This window comes from Diadema antillarum, unplaced genomic scaffold (assembly GCF_040938485.1).
Source record: "Diadema antillarum isolate AM-2024a unplaced genomic scaffold, OU_Dant_1.0 seq00000981_RagTag, whole genome shotgun sequence".
Lineage (NCBI taxonomy): Eukaryota > Metazoa > Echinodermata > Echinoidea > Diadematoida > Diadematidae > Diadema > Diadema antillarum.
The window spans coordinates 1,377,474-1,397,233 of record NW_027271821.1 but is presented as its reverse complement, the minus strand read 5'-3'; the positions used below and the strand labels follow the sequence as shown (position 1 = coordinate 1,397,233).

The following is a 19,760-nucleotide window of genomic DNA, read 5'->3' as shown; positions in this document are numbered from 1 at the left end:
CATAAAAGGGCACTAACAAAACAACAGCTGCAATAGTGTAGATCACCATCAATCTTTAAGTCCGGCAAGGGGACAATAGAGTGCTTTCTAACATTCTAAAAAAACAACAACAATCCTGATAGTGAAATCATAAAAGGTCTACAGATTACATATTCCCTATCTTGGCTGTATTTAAAGGTGATGATGAAGTGTTAGAAACTCTGTTGAGCGTATTTCCGCCTGAGACCCCCTCACAAAGTAGTCTGCCCATGAGTGGGAGATACCTGGCTCTATGGGAGACTAGAGTTCCTGGTCCAGTGAGATCTGGGGAGGGCCTTCTCCCAGAAAGGAAGCCTGTGACACTGGCAGCAGTCGGGGAAGGGAGAGCAACCCTGCTTGCAGCACGGCTCCACCGACGTGCTCTCTGCTCTGTTGGTCTGAGACTCGCCCCACACCAGGGTGCGCTCGTACTCCGTCTTGATCTCGTTTATCCGCGCAAGGACGTCCTCGTAGTCCGTTGACGAGAGGTTGTAGTTTTCACTGGGGTCCTGGTCCAGGTCGAAGAGCAGCGGAGGATCATGGAAGGTCCGCTTGTGGGAGGGCCTGCAGTCTTCATCGTGGTTTTTGTCGTCCGAATTGATCTGTCCCTGCGTGTAGTAGTGGGCTTTGTACTGTCTGTATCTGATCGCGTAGACACCGTACTTGGGGTTTGCCTCCGTGAAGAAGTAGAAGAAAGATTCCCGTTTGCTCTGTGATGAAAGGCAAACCAGAGAAAACACTCAGCGAGGCTAGTCTAAGAGGATCAACTATTACACAAGGAATTGTTCTGACAAAAACATTGACACTTGCACCTATTTTATTTTTATCCTCTTTTTCTTTTTCCTTTTTGAAAGAGTTGGCCTGAGCACCCATTTAATATCAAATCAGCATCATTCTTCATGCACTTGTCTCTATGCATGGCAGAATGAGGGAGCGGTACTTTTGTCTCCACCGTTCAGAAACATCTAAATCTCACTTTGATAGAATAAACGGTGCAACATTAAGGCAAACATTGAAACTAGCCAGTTGGGGGCTCCCTATACATCCAAAGGGCACTCTGTTGATCTTATTCACTCTATGCTTGTGCAGGGGGTCCTCTGCATTAATCTCTACTGAATGGACAGGAAGTGCTATAGAACATATGCATGCTCTATAGAATATCATAGAATTGTTAACCATACGTAATACACTAGTCTTATCCTTTCATTGGGTAGAACATAACTGCACAAACTTGGACTGAAAGACATCAATGCTCACAGCTGTTATCAATGCTATCACTTTGATTTCCACCAACATCAGCAACTGAAGTCACCACTTCTTTCATCTCAGGCTATCATCAGTTCCTGACAGTATACTGTAAAACAAGAATGTTTTGCATCTATGAAACTTAAGTGAATTCTGGTGGGAGCCAAGGTTTGAAAAATAAAATGCATGCAAAATCATTGGTCTACACAATGCATTGAATGCCAATAGCAACTTGTGAAAGTTTCATGCCATGAAAATGGTCGTCAGCTCCAAATCGCAAAAGTTTCATGCAGCAAATATTTCTGGTTCTACAGTATAGAGTGTAAAGTTAGGTGTGTGTCTCCAGACATTCCATTTGCCTATGATACAATCCATACCATGGGTATTTCAAAAAACCTTCACCACTTCAAACTCATAATACCTTATTGTCTTCGAAGAGAATCGGAGCCATGTCCACCCCGTCCAGGACAACAGAGGGCAGTGTTGCCCCTACCAGATTGGCCACCGTGGGCAGGAAGTCCAGATTGCTGGCAAGTTCCATCGTACGGCCGGGCTTGATGCGGCCTGGCCAGTAGGCGATGGCCGGAACCCTCTGCCCTCCCTCGTACGTGGTCCCCTTGCCGCACTTCAGAAGACCTGCATTACCCCCTCTGTTCTCATTACGGAGGCTGGGTCTGCATGGAAGCGTCACATTAAGCAAAATGAAAAAGAAAAAACACAAACAAAACACATGTTCAGCATCCATGTATGCTCCAATTCTTGATGCTATCTGTCTTTTTTTTCCCTTTCTTTATTAGATATTTTAGACTAATGAATCAACTTTTCCATTCATTGGAGCCATTGAAAAAACAAACAAAAAACTGGCTGCCATCTTGAAAAATGGATTGGCCAGTTGTTTTGGAAAATGTTTCAGATTACCATTTTTGGGGAAAAAGGTCTCCTCCTTCTTTTTTTTTCTGCAGAAGCAGGAACTAAACAATTTTCCACATAAATCTTCAGTGTAAGTCAGTGAATGAGACTGACACTCCACTCACATTCTTAAGAGATCTAGAGTGGCAACATCGAAAGCAAATGTACCAAACTAGTCTCCTTTGTCACTGACAAATATTCCTACATCAGTATTCTTAGATACAGCATCATGCCTTACTTAGAATAGTTTTATGGCTGATAAAAAAGAAAGAGCAGAAGTGTTGTCTTTTCTTTGCTTGTAGTATAAGATACTTGAAACGAAAACATTTCCATTTAGTGTGAGAGACACTTACCCATTATCAGACGTGAAGAGCACGAGAGTGTTTTCCAGGACACCGTTAGCCTTCAGCTGGGCCAACACCTTGCCCACACACCAGTCCAGCTCAGCCAGCGAGTCCCCGTATGTGCCCCTTGCTGTACTGTTCCGAAATTTCTGGCTTGTGAACTGGGGATGGTGCGCGTGCTGGAAGGCATAGTAGAGGAAGAAGGGATTTCCGGCATCAGCATTTCTATCGATAAACGAGTTTGCCTGGCTCACATATTTCTCGTCTAGTGTCAGGAGGTCGACAGGCTGCTCTATGATGTTGGTGTCTTGGAAGAGTGGACAGCCCGTGTAATTGAGGTCACACGTGTTCCAACACGCATCACTGGGGTAGAAGCAAGTGTGACAGGGGCACATGTCATGCGAGTATGGCACACCCAGATACTCATCGAAGCCCTGGTGTGTCGGTAGGTACATCCCGTCCTTGCCAACGCCCAGATGCCACTTGCCGACGATGGACGTGCTGTAGCCTTTGGTCTTGAGCACCTCGGCTATGGTGGTCTCATTGAGAGGTAAACCCCCGGTGCTGGTTGGGAGGAGGACCCCTGGGTAGATGCCAGATCTCACAGCTTGGCGGCCAGTCAGGATGGCAGCCCTGGAAAGAAAGAAAAGCAAGTGAATACATTTTGCTTTTCTTACTAAGCAAGTAGAGTATCACAGCTCCTGTCACTTGGACCCAGTGATCTAGGAGGTCTCAGATGGAAAGCAGATGAGCGAACTTTGGGGATGGTCCAGAGGTAAACCTTGCTACCCCTTTGTGAAATCATAGGACACACTCTGGCAAAGTTCACCAGGGCAATGCCTACATGCATTCCTTTGTCACCAAAGTATATTCACCCATGATATTAATATTGAAAGTTTGAAGGGACAAAATAGCAATTTTGTTACAACAGTGAACTTCTGAACTATTATGAATACAAGAAGCACGGATACAGACTGGTTGTCATCTCTGAGGTATTCATCCCCGATAACAAGAAACGCACTGCCAGATCTCACAGCTTGGCGGCCAGTCAGGATGGCAGCCCTAGAAAGAAAGAAAAGCAAGTGAATACATTTTGCTTTTCTTACTAAGCAAGTAGAGTATCACAGCTCCTGTCACTTGGACCCAGTGATCTAGGAGGTCTCAGATGGAAAGCAGATGAGTGAACTTTGGGGATGGTCCAGAGGTAAACCTTGCTACCCCTTTGTGAAATCATAGGACACACTCTGGCAAAGTTCACCAGGGCAATGCCTATATGCATTCCTTTGTCACCAAAGTATATTCACCCATGATATTAATATTGAAAGTTTGAAGGGACAAAATAGCAATTTTGTTACAACAGTGAACTTCTGAACTATTATGAATACAAGAAGCACGGATACAGACTGGTTGTCATCTCTGAGGTATTCATCCCCGATAACAAGAAACGCACTGTCACAAAATTCATAAGTAATCATTTACACTCCAGATCAAAAGGTTTAATTTTTTTTTTTTTTTATAGAGGCTCTTGACAATTTAGGGAAGAGAGGAAGATGAGAAGTGAAAATTTTTGTAGAACACACAAGCACAAGAAAAATCCACTAAAGAAAGCGAATGCTTTCAAGACTTCCACCAAAAAAAAAAAAATGTTCTTGATGTTTTCTGACTTTATTCTTTTCAATCCAACCCCATGGCCTGAATATCCAGTGAGGGAAATGACTAACTTTTTTTTTTTCATTCTTTGCACTTTTTCCTATTGCACACCTTTGCACACCTTACACAGCCCTTTTCCACCTACACATATACACACTTGTATTTGTCTGTGTTTATATGTGCATATAAGTACCGTTATTATGGTATATATCGGCCGTAACAGGAGAAAAGGGCCCTTAGGGCATAAAATAATGAAATTGAGTTTTCACCACCACATTGTAGAATGAATTCTGTAGTATTAATGCAAACCGTTTTCTGAAATTTCACTCTTAATTTTCCCAATTTTGACATTTTAAAAAGTATGTTTCGTCCAAATCCTGCAACTTTTTGATGCATTAATGCATGTGCGCGCAGGTAGCTAGCTGATTTTCTTTTTTGAGGGCATATTTCTCTGTCAAACTGCACGCCGTTTTATGGCATTTGTGCGCGACAGCATTAAGGGCCCCTTTCTCGCATCACAGCCCATATACAGTAAATAGGTAGAGTAAAATTTGCTTTGTGATTGGTTGGATTGCATCATGTGATTGTGCAAAAACTGTGGTATAGTGACGGGCCGTGCCACTATACCGAATGCTTACAGTGTGCCTATGCTTTATGTATGCAGAGATTCGCACAGCGAGGGACGAATAGGAAAAGGCCAAGCATTTCAACGTATGCGCGTAGGGCATGTTCTACTGATGCACCAGTACTGGACTGTAGAACTCCAAATACCACGGTACTAAATTATCTGCATGTGAAAATAAGCCTTCATGGGACCCATGCTACACAGACATAACTTACTACATCATCTAATACCCCGTTTATACTGCGAGCGGGTTTTCGAGCCGCCTCGAGGAGGTTCAAAAACCCGCTACGAAAAAGCGGGCTCTCGTCTGTTTATACTGCGCGAGCGAAAGCAGGCCCGAGCGGGTCTTAGCAGGGTCACGGCTTCCGTTCCTATGGTAACCGAATTCCCCTCCGAAAACCAGCGCGCCCTTTCGTGGCATCACTTTCGCGCGGAAACGTGACTGCTGAGCGCGAATTTATAACAACGTGGGTTCGCGATCCGGTGCAGTTGCTTGTTTACATCATGAACACGCGATGATCTCCAGTGATAACTTCCGGGTCGGCAAAAAAGCGGCTTTTCGAACCCCCTAGCGTTTATACTGCTGTCGAGCCTCCTCGAGCCTGCTATAGCGGGTTCTGAAACCTCCCCCTGTAGGAGGTTTCAGAACCCGACCGGACCCGACCCGACCGGATCGCCTTTTCTGAATTCTGTCTGTTTATACTGAGCTGAAAGCCTGCTCGAAGCGGCTACAGGGGGTTTCAGAACCCGCTTTTTCCTTAGTATAAACGGGGTATTAGAGTTACTATACTTGTTGTACTATCAAATAAATGCTCCTCTTGGGTGCAATATATGCACATCCCAAAACCCCAATTGGCAAAATTATGGGACAGCTACACACAAAAAGCTATCATGATTTTTAGCATGGACTATTCATTGGAGGGTAACTAGATAGGGATGGCTGGCTGACTGGCAAGGGATGCGAGCCAACAGATGTCAAGATGAGTTGTGTTGCATAGTGATAGGAACTTAGCTAGCTTGGTAGGCAAGTTGACAATACTAAGACAGTTACACCATGGTGGCGAATGGGTAGCACTTTATTCAGAACAACTCTCTTGCTCAGCCATGTTGCTTATGGCTCTCATGCAGCCAGTGTGTCTTGCAGTGTAATTGTATGTGTGTGTGTGTGTGTGTGTATATTGCCATAGCCTGTTACACAGTACTTTGCAGTGGCACATTATTACTCATTATGTGGAGGGCTCCACCTGGAGTCACATACATTACAGCAGATAGGCCAAGCAGTGATGTGAAGAAAGCACAATAAGGGTTACAATGATAATGATTCACCAAACTATGGATCTGAGCAAAATTAACTTGCCTTGAAGGGCTACACACAGGGGAGCCTGCATAAAACTGGGTGAAGACCAGTCCACCTTCCGCCAACTTGTTCAAGTTTGGAGTCGAAGAGGTGGGATGGCCATACACCTCCAGGTCACCATAGCCCACATCATCAGCAAAGAGGATGACAATGTTTGGAAGATTATCTCCTGGCCTCCCTCCTACTACTATATGAGCTGGCAGTAGGAGAAGCAGGATGTGCCAATATGGAAGAGCACTCATTTCTTTTCTTCTTTTATTTTTCAACAGGTCCAGGCTGCAACTTCACTTTCTGGAGGAACATTGGACAGTAAAAAACAGAATTACAACATTGCATTAATGTAGACACAAATTAATTTGGGGATTATTTTCTAATGATCCATTAACATCAAAGTCAAACCCTTGTTGAATACTCAGGATATACTGATAGACATATTCAAGTGTCTAAATAGCCCACATATACATGGCTTAATAGAGTTCCTGTAGCATTTGGGATTGCCACTTCAAACCATGTTGTTGTTCCATGACAAAAAAAAAAAAGTCTTATGAACTCTTATACAATGGAAGGGAATGTTCTGCAAATGATCCGAGTTCTCTTTTTCCTTGGTTGTAATAATATTAGATCAATTGCAGTTGTGAAACTCTGAGGCATTTCCATGACCATGGTACTTAAAAATCAACTGTTCACAATAGACTCTACTACGGACTGAGTACTACAGCACAGTAGATCTAGTATTCTTCTGTAGACAGATACCCGACTCATCAAAGTCTACATGATCCCTAGATCTCTATCAGACTGTGGTGTCGTGTTAACCCTAATCCACATTTTTAAAAGCTAAAATCTAGGTTTAGAAGTCTAAAACCTAGGCCCATGACTAGTGAATATGCACATGCATACATCATTATCTAAGCTTGAGATGGCGGGTGGTCTAACTCTCTAGGCAAGAACAATTGTCAAATAACATAATTTTAACCCCACCTGACCACAGACCCAGTACGAACCTCCAGCTCCACGATCCACTGCCATGCACTGCCACTGGTAGTGCCAGTGCAGTGGTAGTCCAAATAAATGGCACCGTGTTAATCATGTTATTAACCAATCGTAAAGATATATCAGCATTACTCATGTAACATGGATCTGGCATTACGCCAGCATTCTTCGATAGAACATTCTACTACTCTAACGTTAATTTACATGTAAAGTTTAAACAAATAGGGTACCTGAGATGCTAATCTGCAACAAATATTTCAATAGATGGGACTTAGCTACGTAAAACTGACCATTTTTTCGATCAACGCAGCGCGCATATCTTGCTTTCGATAGAGCAAATTAATATCAATACAGACATCAGCAAGAATCTCGCAGTAATATCTCTATGAATTCTAGATAAGTCGACGTGGTAATCACGAAAAATGAAAGGAGTCACCTTTTTCAACTGCTGGTGGTATAGCTTCGCACGCTTTAGACCTGGGACTGAGCGTCTGGCATTGGATGAATCTCTAGCTAGCTCGTTGCTTCCGCCGGCGCCGTGTTCCGCAATAATGTTGTTGTCGTTGTTTCAGTTTTTGTGGCGTGTGTCACTCAGGTGTGAGTATTTATGCTGGGTCCCCCCTTTTTTTTTTCTTTTTTTTTTTCGTCGAATAGATGTGTTTCGTCACTTTCCTCATAAAATTTAATAACGATTGATGGTCTTTGTTTGGTCGGCTAGGAGATACCTTCTGACCGGCTCAGTACGTCGGGCAGTTTTCTCAGCAGAACAGAAATCTGCCTAGGCCCTCCGGTCCGGTACACAAACAAAAGGGTCAAACGCTCTCCAAGAAATTAAGGCCTCCAAAATTTATCCGCAATGTTCAGATAGAAAATTCACATTATAAGTGAATGGATGAATATTTATATGTATATATATATATATATATATATATATATATATATATATATATATATATATATATATATATATATATATGTATATATACAAACTTTCTGGGTCTTTAAACGTGCTCATCATAGGAAAAGTGTACAAAGTGGTAGTGTGCACATTACATGCTTTTCCCTTTAATAAAGCTTCTTTTTTTTTCAATTCAATAGTTTATTTATTTAGAAGAAAAAGAAAACATGATTCAAAGCAGTACAAATTGTCAATTTGACTTTCATTCATCTGATAATACAGTTTGTCGAATACAATATAAGGTATATGCACGAAAGATTTTTTAAAAATGAACACTTTGTCATGGTACTAAAAAAAAAGTAAGTAATCATAACGACGGAAAAGATTGTTCCACTAAAAAGCCAAGCTTGTAGGATGTGGAACACTGGAAAGAAATGATTTCAGTCTGTCATGGCCTTCATCGGGATCTGCCTGCCTGTCTAGATTGCATAATGTGTCGTGATGTAATAGGTCCAATATCGTAGGCCCTATGATATTACCTTAAAACTTGCACAAATCAATCATTTAGTACACACAGACACACACACACACAATATTGCGATCGAACATCATCTCATCAACAGACACGTATTGTGTATCATACAAAAATTGAAAAAAGATAGAAACATAGGTTCAATTCCTGTATCATACATACAATAATGGTTACAGTCATGTGTGTGTGTATGTATGTATGTATATATATATATATATATATATATATATATATATATATATATATATATATATATAATTATATATATATATATATATATAGAGAGAGAGAGAGAGAAAGACATTGTATACGTTTGCACATATATGATATATATACCTATACATACACACACACACACACACACACACCACACACACATAATGTATTATCATAATATAGATTCTATTATAAATCAGTCTTATTTTTGTGACTTAAACTATTGAAATGTCAGTGCAAACACAGAGAAAAATGTCTTTCCTAATTTATTTCAGACACATTTCAAAGTGTGGTATATATAGCTCAGATAAAAACTTAACCAATTGGATGCTTGTTTATGAGTAAGTAATTGCATTAATGATGTGATTATGGTCAAGTAATGTTAGTGGAAAATATTTGTTCCCATACATATACTGGCTATCAGAGGATACATTTTTACGCAGAATCGATAAAACAAAAATTAAATGAATTCTATATGCGATGTTTAAAAGATGAGAAAAGAACAAAACAACAGTAAAGCTTATTAAGAGCTACTATCAAGATGATGTCATTACTCTTATACACACACGTTTCATGTTATGTGCGTGTCTTATGGCTCATGATAATGGTGCAGTGTTTCATATTATAATGACGGAAAATGCACAAGAAAAGGCGCTTTTAAGTGCCAGTCCCAACCTAGACAAAATGACAGGTATACACATTATCACTTTTCACAGTGAATACTTTTTTTTTTAAATTTTGAGGTTTTGTTTCATTCTGTTTTTCAAGCAAATAACTGATAGATTGGACTCCCCCAATTCGTTTTGCTTTGATAATAAGGTCACATGTATTGTAGCGTTATAATAACATTGATGACATCTCATGTAAAATCATACTACCATTGAAAATCCGTGCAAACTATCACAAGAACAATGACGACAACGGAAGTAATATCCCCGTGTCGACGGGTTTTTCACGATTTTGTGAAAAAACACTCTTCTTTCACAGTGCGATCAAGGCGACAATAATGTTATTGCTTATAATTTGCAAACGCCCACGCTCACTCTACAATGTATAAGGGCTTTCACGCATTAATAAGTCCCTATCGTTAGTTTTGTTGACAGCATCTATAATGGGGTATAGTCTCTAGGGGAAATTTACCTCCTGAACGATGCATTATATCACTCAGTACTATAGCAAGCGACCATTCCGCATCATAGAATGAGGCGTACCGTCCTTGTTAAAATGAATCATTAACTTACTAATAGTGCACGGTGTGCACAATTAATGGACATTTTCCTGTGATGTCAAGAGGGCAATGACGTTAATACCAAGTTTGTGCACTTGCCGAATTCAAAACAGAATAATTTTAATTTACTGTACAATTACAGAGTTGACACTGAATTCCACAAGGTTCGGGTAAAAAAATGTGGTTACCATGGCAATGCATTGTCTGGTACAAACACAAAGGACATTTTGCATAACTACACTTAAGGACCATCATACACACCAAATTTGACCTTCATAGCTTAAATGATTTGTTTTAATACAAAAATGGCAACACATTTTCCTCAAACTAACACATTGGTGTCTTGCAAAACTACACTTCTAGATCATACTAAATTCTAAATACTTACCTCAGATTATGCTGTCGATAGACGACGAAATGTAGAAATGAAGGTGATTTTTTTTTAATCACGGCATGATTTTATGTTACTCTCAAGTTTCAGGCAAGTATTTTGTTTTGAACGCGCGTTTCACAGTATAATTGCCAGACACCTTAAAGATAAGATGGTTATTAGAATCCCCTTAAATTGATTGCTTGTGAAGTTAGACATAATGAAGAGCAAGGAGTAGTTCCTAAGACGATGCTTTATCCATCAACTCTCCCACAAGCAAAGTCGTCAGATCATTATAGCAATCATAATCTGATTGCATGGCACGAAAGAAAAATCAGGTCAGTACTTTTTATCCGGAACTTTTTCTTCAAACCCTCTTAGAATCACTGCCTCAAAGTCATTGCGTTACTATGTACATGGAAACCTTGCCCTCCATCAGTACGAAAGGGTTAATCGATGGCGTTGAGCTTCTTACTACAAGATGTGACCATGAAACGACTGTTTACTCGTCCCTTCTCCCATTGTCTTTTTTCACTTCCCCATCTTTGAGTGAGTGCATCTCTCGCACCACGCGCGTCGATCTGCATTAATTGATTACATTCAGTGTGGACCAGTGGGTCATTATGAATACGTCACATAATGGGAATATTAATGGTGTGTGGCTGGCAGCATCTCATTATTTAAAGTGATAATATATAGGTAATGCCCATTACAGTAACGATACCAACGACGACAGGTTCATCAGTTACTTGTTCCACGATAATGAATTACTGCCGTGTTTTTTTTTTCTTTTCCATTAAAGTGATACATCACAGGAGTTCACGTTTTTGTTTTTGTTTTATTCTGGATCGTCTCTTCACAAACTTTCAGTTTATCCGTCTTCTTATCATCATTTTTTTAATGATGGAAGACAAACCAAGATTGAATATTATTCAAGACAAGAGAAAAATACTCATGATAGAAATTTCTCGTTGAAAACGAGGTCGATAAAGCAAGGTCTTTGCACTGTCCTCATAAAATGGAACCACGCCTCCCCTACACGTTCTCATCGTCTGACCCATATTGTGATAGTCAAAGGGGTTCTAAGGAAGCCACGAAGCATGCGTGAGATATCACTAATGAAAGGAAATTACTTAATCAACAAACTGAATCGATAATCATTAAGCGCGCGATGAAAAGAGTCTTGATATTGATTCCTAGACGATATATGCTTGTCGTTGTTGATGGCATTACATTCCTCTCCTATGTTTGTCAAGTTTCCAACCAGATCAAACTGTATGCTGGTCTGTGGACGAGCGATTGTGCGGTTATTACAATCACGCTCTCACTCCCGCTGATTAAAATCGACTGGAATTTTGTGGACAATGTTATCCGTGATAGGTTATTTTAGGCAAAAGATCCTGTTCGGTTAGGCTGAACTAAGACTGTGAATGAAAGCGATTTGCTAATGATATTCTAGTGGCTGATTTCCTTCCCCAACTGCGCGCACACACGAATTGTGCTTCGAAGAGCAGAGAGGCATTAACGACGTAAGTTAGAAGGTCAGGCTATACCGAACGCTCATTGCATTTAATGAATTATGGCAGCAGCCATGCGCAACATTGATGGTTCCCCGCATCTCGACGGGTAAGGTCGTGCATACAGACAAATCGAGAGAAGAGTTTGAATCACACACCCCTTCATCGTGAAAATCATTTTCCCGGAAAAAGTCAGCATAATAATTGTCAAAATAAAGATCCAGGATTTCGGGAAAGGATAAGTATATGTCTATACAGGCATGGTGTAGGCAATTTCTCACCAATCTCATGCTTCTCGGGCGCCTACATATGAAATATGGCAGATGCTGAACATCTTTGGAAGCTGTGTAAATGTACCATTTGACGATGGCTGTAAATTTTTTTTCCTGATGGAACCACTATGCTGTTTTTGAACGCCTTTACAGTGGAATTTTTGCGAAGCTTACAAGCATTCAGAAGATCATGGACTTTGCTGGGGGAAAAAAGAGAGCCAACCAACAAACCCAACTTTTAAAGAAATTTGTGAGTCAAAATGAACGAATCCTTTGCGACATTTCTGCCCAGTGAATGTTAGACAAAATGAAAATATCGTCGTCTATTGACCAATGTTAACATTGAAATAAGAGTGTTTACCGTCACTGGACAAAGAAATCGGCCGTTGTTGTTCCCTCTTTTGACTGCTTTGTTTCAAGGGCGGACTGCCGAAAGTTAGCGGACAGTATCTGGACAAACACATCTTACTTCTTCACTGAGCAGCAGTTGGTATAAATCAAGTGTAAATCCTGTTCACACCCAGCATCACCATTATTTACATCATCATTATCACTTCCCCCTCCGTTTGTCATGGATGTCAACAGTTCGTCAAATAAAACATCGATGATGACGCCCATCATGCTGTTCTTTCTGGACGACCGTGCTCAACAGAGCATCATTGCGTTGATGTTCTCCGTGATCTCGTTCCTCGGCGTCATCGGCAACCTGTTGGTATTTTTCGCCGTGCTCCTCAGTCGCAAGCTTCAGACGCAGACCAACGTCCTCGTCGTCAACCTCTGCGTTGCCGACTTCCTAACCAGCATCTCGCTGCCATTCCAGGCTGCAGCGGGCGTGGTTGACGACTCGTCTTCCCCTCGGTCCTTTCTCTCCTCGGATGGTTTCTGCGCGGTGATCACGATGCTGGAAATCGTTTGTCTTGGGTGCAGCATATTGACGATGACGATGATCGCCGTCAACCGCCTCATCGTCGTCACACGCTCGAAGTCGGCATACGGGCAAGTGTTTCCGCGCCCATTACTCGTTGTCATGATCGTGATCGTGTGGTTGATTCCACTCACAGAATTTGGGGTGGCAGTTCTCACTGGCCACATTACCCTTGATTACTATCCTCGCTTTCGTGTTTGCGCTTGGCGCGAAGACTACCCAATTTCTAAATTTCTGATCGGCGGTACATTCGCCCTGGCGCTGTTCATAACGCTGTGCTGTTATGTCAAGATCTATTTCTTTGTCAGACGGCATGCAAGAGCAGTAACGAACGACCTTCGAAATGAGTCTATAAACCTGCAATTACGATCACACAGTCGCTCGCTTCATACACGACACTCACCCAGGAGGTTGTCCATAGGTAGTGACATACATGTACCTGTGGCGTGGAATACTGTTGACGCATTTCCTGCAGCAGACAACAGTCCGATGCCAGTTGTAAAGACGGGAAAACATAATCACCTCGCCTCTTTCTCGCCGCAAATCCCGGCAAGATGTCAACACAATGAAAATGCTGAAGTCGTCAGCACGAGGGCCAGTAGTGCGGTCACAGACCACCCTCAAGCAAAGCACAATAAAGCACTCGAAACCGACATCACGAAGAATTTGTTTCTCGTTGTTTGTGCGTTCGTCATCAGTATCGTCCCATTCACCATCTGCTTTGCATTGCCGTCGTGTCAAGAGCCGTTCGTATATACCCTTGTCATACTAACCATGAGTAGCTGTGTAAATCCCATCATAAACGGCTTCAAACACCCGCACTTCCGGCCCGTCTTCAAGTCCATACTACTTTGTCGTCTGGCCGACATACAGCAACCTTCAAGACTGGCGCGTAAACTCACTAAGAGATAGAAGTGACGACATATACCTTTAAACCTTTGATTCGCATGCCAGAGTTTAAGCTCGCTGTCATACGAATGTTCAGATTGAATGCCCATTTAACAGATTTGTTTAACGTAGCAGTGACGATAAATTCTCTCTCTTTTATTCTTTTTGCTGATGATTCAAACGTATGCTATACTCACAGTGATCCTAATAAGTTAGTAGAAGTTTTAAATGTAGAACTTACACATGTAACAAATTGGATAAAAGCAAATAGATTATCTTTAAATAAACAAAAAACCAATTACATGTTATTCAGTAACTCTGTTAAACAACTTCCTGACCAAGTGGTATTTGATAATTCTGTCATTAAAGAAGTCAAGACTACAAAATTTCTCGGTATTACAATTGACAATAAGCTAACTTGGAATTGTCATATTGATAATATTTGTAAGATAGTTTCAAGAAATATTGGTATCATCAATCACGTTAAACGGATTCTCCCCAAGTCAGTGCTTCTTATGTTATATTCAACTCTTATTCTTCCTTACCTTAATTATGGCGTAATGGCATGGGGAAATGCAATACAATCTAAAATGGACAGGGTGCTTCTCTTGCAGAAAAGAGCGATGCGTTTGATATGCAATACCGCTTATAGATCACACACTGATGTTTTGTTTAAAGAAAACCGTATTCTTAAGATTACTGATTTATATCGTCTTCAGCTGGGTTGTTTTATGTACAATGTAGAAATTAACGCTTCTCCTATTGTATTTAAGGAAATGTTTCGAAAAAATAATGTTATACATAATTACTCAACAAGGTATGCGAATGATTATCATCTTCCTAAAAATAGAACTAGTTTTGCAAACAGAAATTTCATGTTTACTGGTCCTAAGCTTTGGAATTCCTTTGATCGTTCACTAAAACAAGCTCAGAGCTTGAATAGTTTTAAGTATAAGCTAAAAATGTGTTTCTTGATAAGTATTAATAAACAGTTTTATGGTAACAAAACGTATGTATATTTCAATCAATGTTTTCTAGAAGTACTTTCATTAAGTATACTCGGAAGGTTATCTTCTGTTTCATTCGTTATTCTAATGGTACACTGTATATAATGTACACTGTAAACACTTTATACATAAACTTGTGCTTTGTAACATAATTTATACATGACTTGTTTGTATATCCATAGTACGGTTCATGTGCCCTTGTAAATAGTGTATATATGGTGTTTTTGTTATTTCACTCAGCCTTATCTTTGATATCATTTTGTCTATAATCTGTAGGGGGACTACATTTAACAAGCAGTGCTTCTAAGTAGTCCCCTCCACATTTGTATATGGTGTTATTCTATCTCAGAAAAACACTATATTTTGTATATACATGTAATATACTCTGTATAGTTTTGATGTGTTATACCCTGTATATTTTATCATATAATGTCCACCATGTGGAATATGAATAAATTTCATTTCAAATTTCAAATTTCAATTCAAATGATAGGCAGAGGCAAGATGTTTATTTGCACCTTGATAATGAATAGAATCGTAGGTGGTCTTTGTCAAGTGGAATTAAGTGGATGGACATTTTTACCTTTATTGGTAGCTTTTCGTGCAAAGCAGTTTTCATTTTGAAAAACAATCGGATGTTGCATTTTTATCTGTTCTCCTAAGTTGATTAAGGTAACTGCGTTAGGTTTGATGGACTTGACGATGGGTCATTATCGTGGCCGAAAGAATAGTGTGCTTATAGGAGCATGGCATGGGTTGTACAATACATCTCAATAGCGTACATGTAATTTAGTGAATCTGTATATTCTCAAAGATGAACTGAAACACAGAGATGTCTACTTTCTTATTTCTTGTAGTTTCTGTATCTACGCATCTTTGTCCGATTGAAAGCGGTTATACTCGAGAGCATCAACCTTTTCCAAGCTAGCGACCTTAGATAGTGTGTATCACATTTTTGGGTTTTCGTTGCTAATTTGCACTCGAACCACCTATAGAGGGTGAAGAACAGCTACAGCTGCTGTAGGTATCAGGAGCTCCTTCCGTCATTTCACGGATTGGATGGTTGTACATAATCATTATAGTGGAAAAGAGAAGCGAGAGGTAGAAATATAGATCGTTCATACAAATCCAGCAAATATTAAACCAAAACAAGATGCAAACATATATGATTTACGATTCTTATTCAGATGTTAGTATGGATTCTGCTGATCGGATCCTCAGAGGAAGAGCATTTATGAGAGATGTACATGTTAGGTAGCTGCAGAAATAAAAGACCTTTCTCCGAGAGGTGACATTGTTTTGTTGACGATTGATTGTTTACTATTGTAAGAGCGGAGATTTCTGCTATACGAACATATTATTCTAAGACCTGGTTTTGCAAATATTTTTGAGCCGCAGAATGTATGCTGCTTTCCAAGTGTGGAGCAGAATTCCGAAGTCTTTGTAATTAGTAACCAGGTGGCAACCAAAAAAACTTAGGAGCTCTGTTTACGTAATGATGAGTGTCGGTTTTGACACATAGAAGGTCTAGGCCTTATACTACCTAAAATTTACAAATATAAGACTTTACTTTATGTACTTCAAAATATAACACTGAATAGGCATTTAATGCTAAATTGTGACGTGTTTTGATTATCAATGTATTTCATTTGATGCGTTGATAAATTATGATAATTCATACTGATTTACCTTGATGATTGCTATTCATAATGATTCACGATGATGAACGCTTATTCATCAATATTATATATGGAGCAAAGATGTTTGTTATTATTATTTTTCGTGATGTATTTCTCTCGTTTAATTCCCCCTTTTTGTCGATTATACAGTACTTCCGCAATAATTTTATAGTATAGCCTTAATCTGTTTGTGTCTCTGTAGCCATCTGTCCATGTATCTATGTACCCACATCCATCTACATATCCTTTGCCACTTGAAACACTTGTCACGGAAGAGTAACTTTTTAATATAAAAAGTAATGATTACTACCCTTTTTGGATATGATGTACGTCCTACATCTATACTCTGGATTTTATTGTTAGGGCTATGCAATGCATAAAGAGCCACACACAAAAAAGAAACAGAACAAACATGTTGATAATCTCCTTGTTACTCGAAGGTGACGAGAAATAAACACCACAAAATGCATGAATTAACGTTTACAAGTGGTATATTGATATGGGAATAGAGAATCGGCCCTTAATTGCCCCTCACAGTTATGGAAGACCACCCTCCGTGAGCGCGGAGAGCTTAAGTTTCGTGGGCGACTACGACGAGTTTGTGTTCTAGTGTATGTCTCTACAATCCCGTCATATCTCTGACACACATCCGCTATACTGTAGTACTTTGAAAGCCATTCCCAAACGATTTCGCCCACTGTATAACAGCATAAATCACTTAGTAGTCAACATAGTGCGATGCGGATGGAATGACATCCGTATGTATGTGGGCCACGGTGAAAGTACACATTATTTTCATTTCATTTTGATGGATGGGAATAGTATGTGTTCAATTTTGAATTGAAATCGATAATTCATCAAACTTGTTGCAGCTCCAAAACGTCATGAATATCAATCCACTTTTGTCATGTTCGTGAGTACCAACAAAAGACCACCCTATAACGAAAGCATAATGGATTATCGTGCCTGCTTACACTCGATTGGAACAACTTGATCGTATTTCCTAAAAGCAGATTGCTGGCTCATATCAATGAATGTGTAGCAGGTCTCTCTCTGCTATCAAATGTACCTCATTATAAATTTTGCAGCTTATATCAAAACTATAGTTGCACCATATATCTATTAGACCAGTTGGCTAACAGAACCGAATGAATTTACTGCCCTGTCATAATTATGACAAGTACACATCTACTGCTGATGAAATACGCGTGTTTGTTTGTTTGTTTGTTTGTTTGTTTGTTTGTTTGTTTGTTTGTTTGTTTGTTTGATGTCACAATGTCATAGTGAAATCCTGTACACCCTGTTCGAGTTGACTTCATAGTAGACATGATAAAATCAGACAAGCAGAATGGTTAGATTTTTATCACAATTTGATAAAAATAAGAGTGCCATTGAATTCTAAGAACTTCACCTGTTTCACAAAAAAAAGAAAAAAAAAAAAAGCGTTGGTGACAACCATACACCTGAAGCAGAAGAGGTTAATATGACCTCATAACTTGTTTTGGTTCGTAAAAAATGTGACATGATAATTCAGCGACTACAAACCCTTCCTCTGAAAATAAGAGTTCAGAGGTTAGTTGTAAGACTACAAAACACACATACATTCACACACGCGCGCACGCGCACACACACACACACACACACATACACATACAAAGGTCTATACACACACACACACATACACATACAAAGGCCTATATATATATATATATATATATATATATATATATATATATATATATATATATGTGTGTGTGTGGTGTGTGTGTGAGTGTATGTGTATGTGTGTTGAATTTCATATCAAAACAGGAAATAAAGTGAGGAATTATGTGCAGGTCAATGAGAGACTCGTACGATGATATAACATCATCACCTCCTATTCACGTATGTGATTGCTCCTCATAATTATAATACATACAATCTATAAGATTGTAGAGAGGGACCAATGCAAACTTAGATTGAGAACAAGATTGACTTTGAAATCTATTAGATTAAGACATTCAATCTAATTCTATAGATTGGTCCCTCATCTCATTGTAAAAGAAATCAGAAAGCGGGCTGTATTCGAACAAACTTCGAATCTTCTGATCACCAGACAGGCGTCTTATCCATCAGACCACCGAGCTTGCGCCAGACAACCAGTGCAAATAGACACCTTAATTAACGCCCTTCTCATTCTCATCCAACGTGCTGGTTCTAGCCCTTTATAGCATGCAGCGGGTTTCTTCTGTTTATACAAAGATTCGATTTTCATTAAAACCAACACATTATTCTGCTCGACTGATGTTACTGGTTTGCTGGGGCCAACCTGAACATGTTGTGAAGAATTTCACCCTAATGTGTTTATGTTTGTCATCCCTACACTAGAGGGGAAAAATATTTGTTGAACGCTGGAACAGTTACATGTCAATCTATCTATTTTTCTTCTGTCTCCCCACATCCCCATATCAAGATCGAATAAATGGAGACAAAGTTTTAAGTCAAATTTACTCTGTGTCCCTCAAATTGCTTTTTATACTCTTCCGTTTTTAAACTGAGCTTTTCCTATCATTGCTGCTATACTCCGCTATTGGGTTTTATTTTTTTTCTATACACACACGATGGCACACGCTGACACACACCCACACACGCACGCACTCATCCACATGCATACCCCACCCCCCCCCCCCTGCCACCCCCCCCCCCCCCCCGCACACTACACATATATACATATCACATCTGAGTCATTCTTCCACTTGTGGCGCCATACACAATGAAAATTATTCCCATCATGCAATGGGAATGATCACACATTATACCATTCACGACCATTTAATGAGACCCGACGATAATACGAGTAGACCTACTGATAAAAAGAAAGATGTGACATAATACTGTACTTGATACAAAAGCCTCGTCGAATCCGCGGATTCACGTGACATCTGCATTTGATTTCGTCAAACGCGGTATCGTCGTATGTTTGCTGAACAAACTTTAATTACTCAGGCTGGTTGTGTTTGACGGAACGTGTTGTGCACAACTGTTGTTAAGTCCTGATGATCTGTTATTAACAGGAGGATGCATAGTGACAACAACTTTAACAGAATACCT

At 39.9% G+C, this 19,760-nt stretch overlaps 2 protein-coding genes across 2 annotated transcripts; one reads left to right on the top strand and one right to left on the bottom strand.

Annotated features, from left to right (window-relative positions):
* Positions 1-269: 269 nt before the first annotated feature.
* On the bottom strand, positions 270-6,418 carry LOC139742146 (arylsulfatase A-like). The gene is made up of 4 exons (XM_071652715.1): positions 6,149-6,418; positions 2,526-3,149; positions 1,685-1,937; positions 270-728 (listed from the first exon to the last, which is right to left on the bottom strand). Exons 1-4 carry the CDS (start codon positions 6,388-6,390, stop codon positions 270-272), a joined length of 1,578 nt encoding a protein of 525 aa, XP_071508816.1. The 5' UTR covers positions 6,391-6,418.
* Positions 6,419-12,778: 6,360 nt separating this feature from the next.
* On the top strand, positions 12,779-14,008 carry LOC139742145 (G-protein coupled receptor moody-like). Its single transcript, XM_071652714.1, has one exon. The coding sequence runs from the start codon at positions 12,779-12,781 to the stop codon at positions 14,006-14,008; it is 1,230 nt and encodes a 409-aa protein (XP_071508815.1).
* Positions 14,009-19,760: the final 5,752 nt, after the last annotated feature.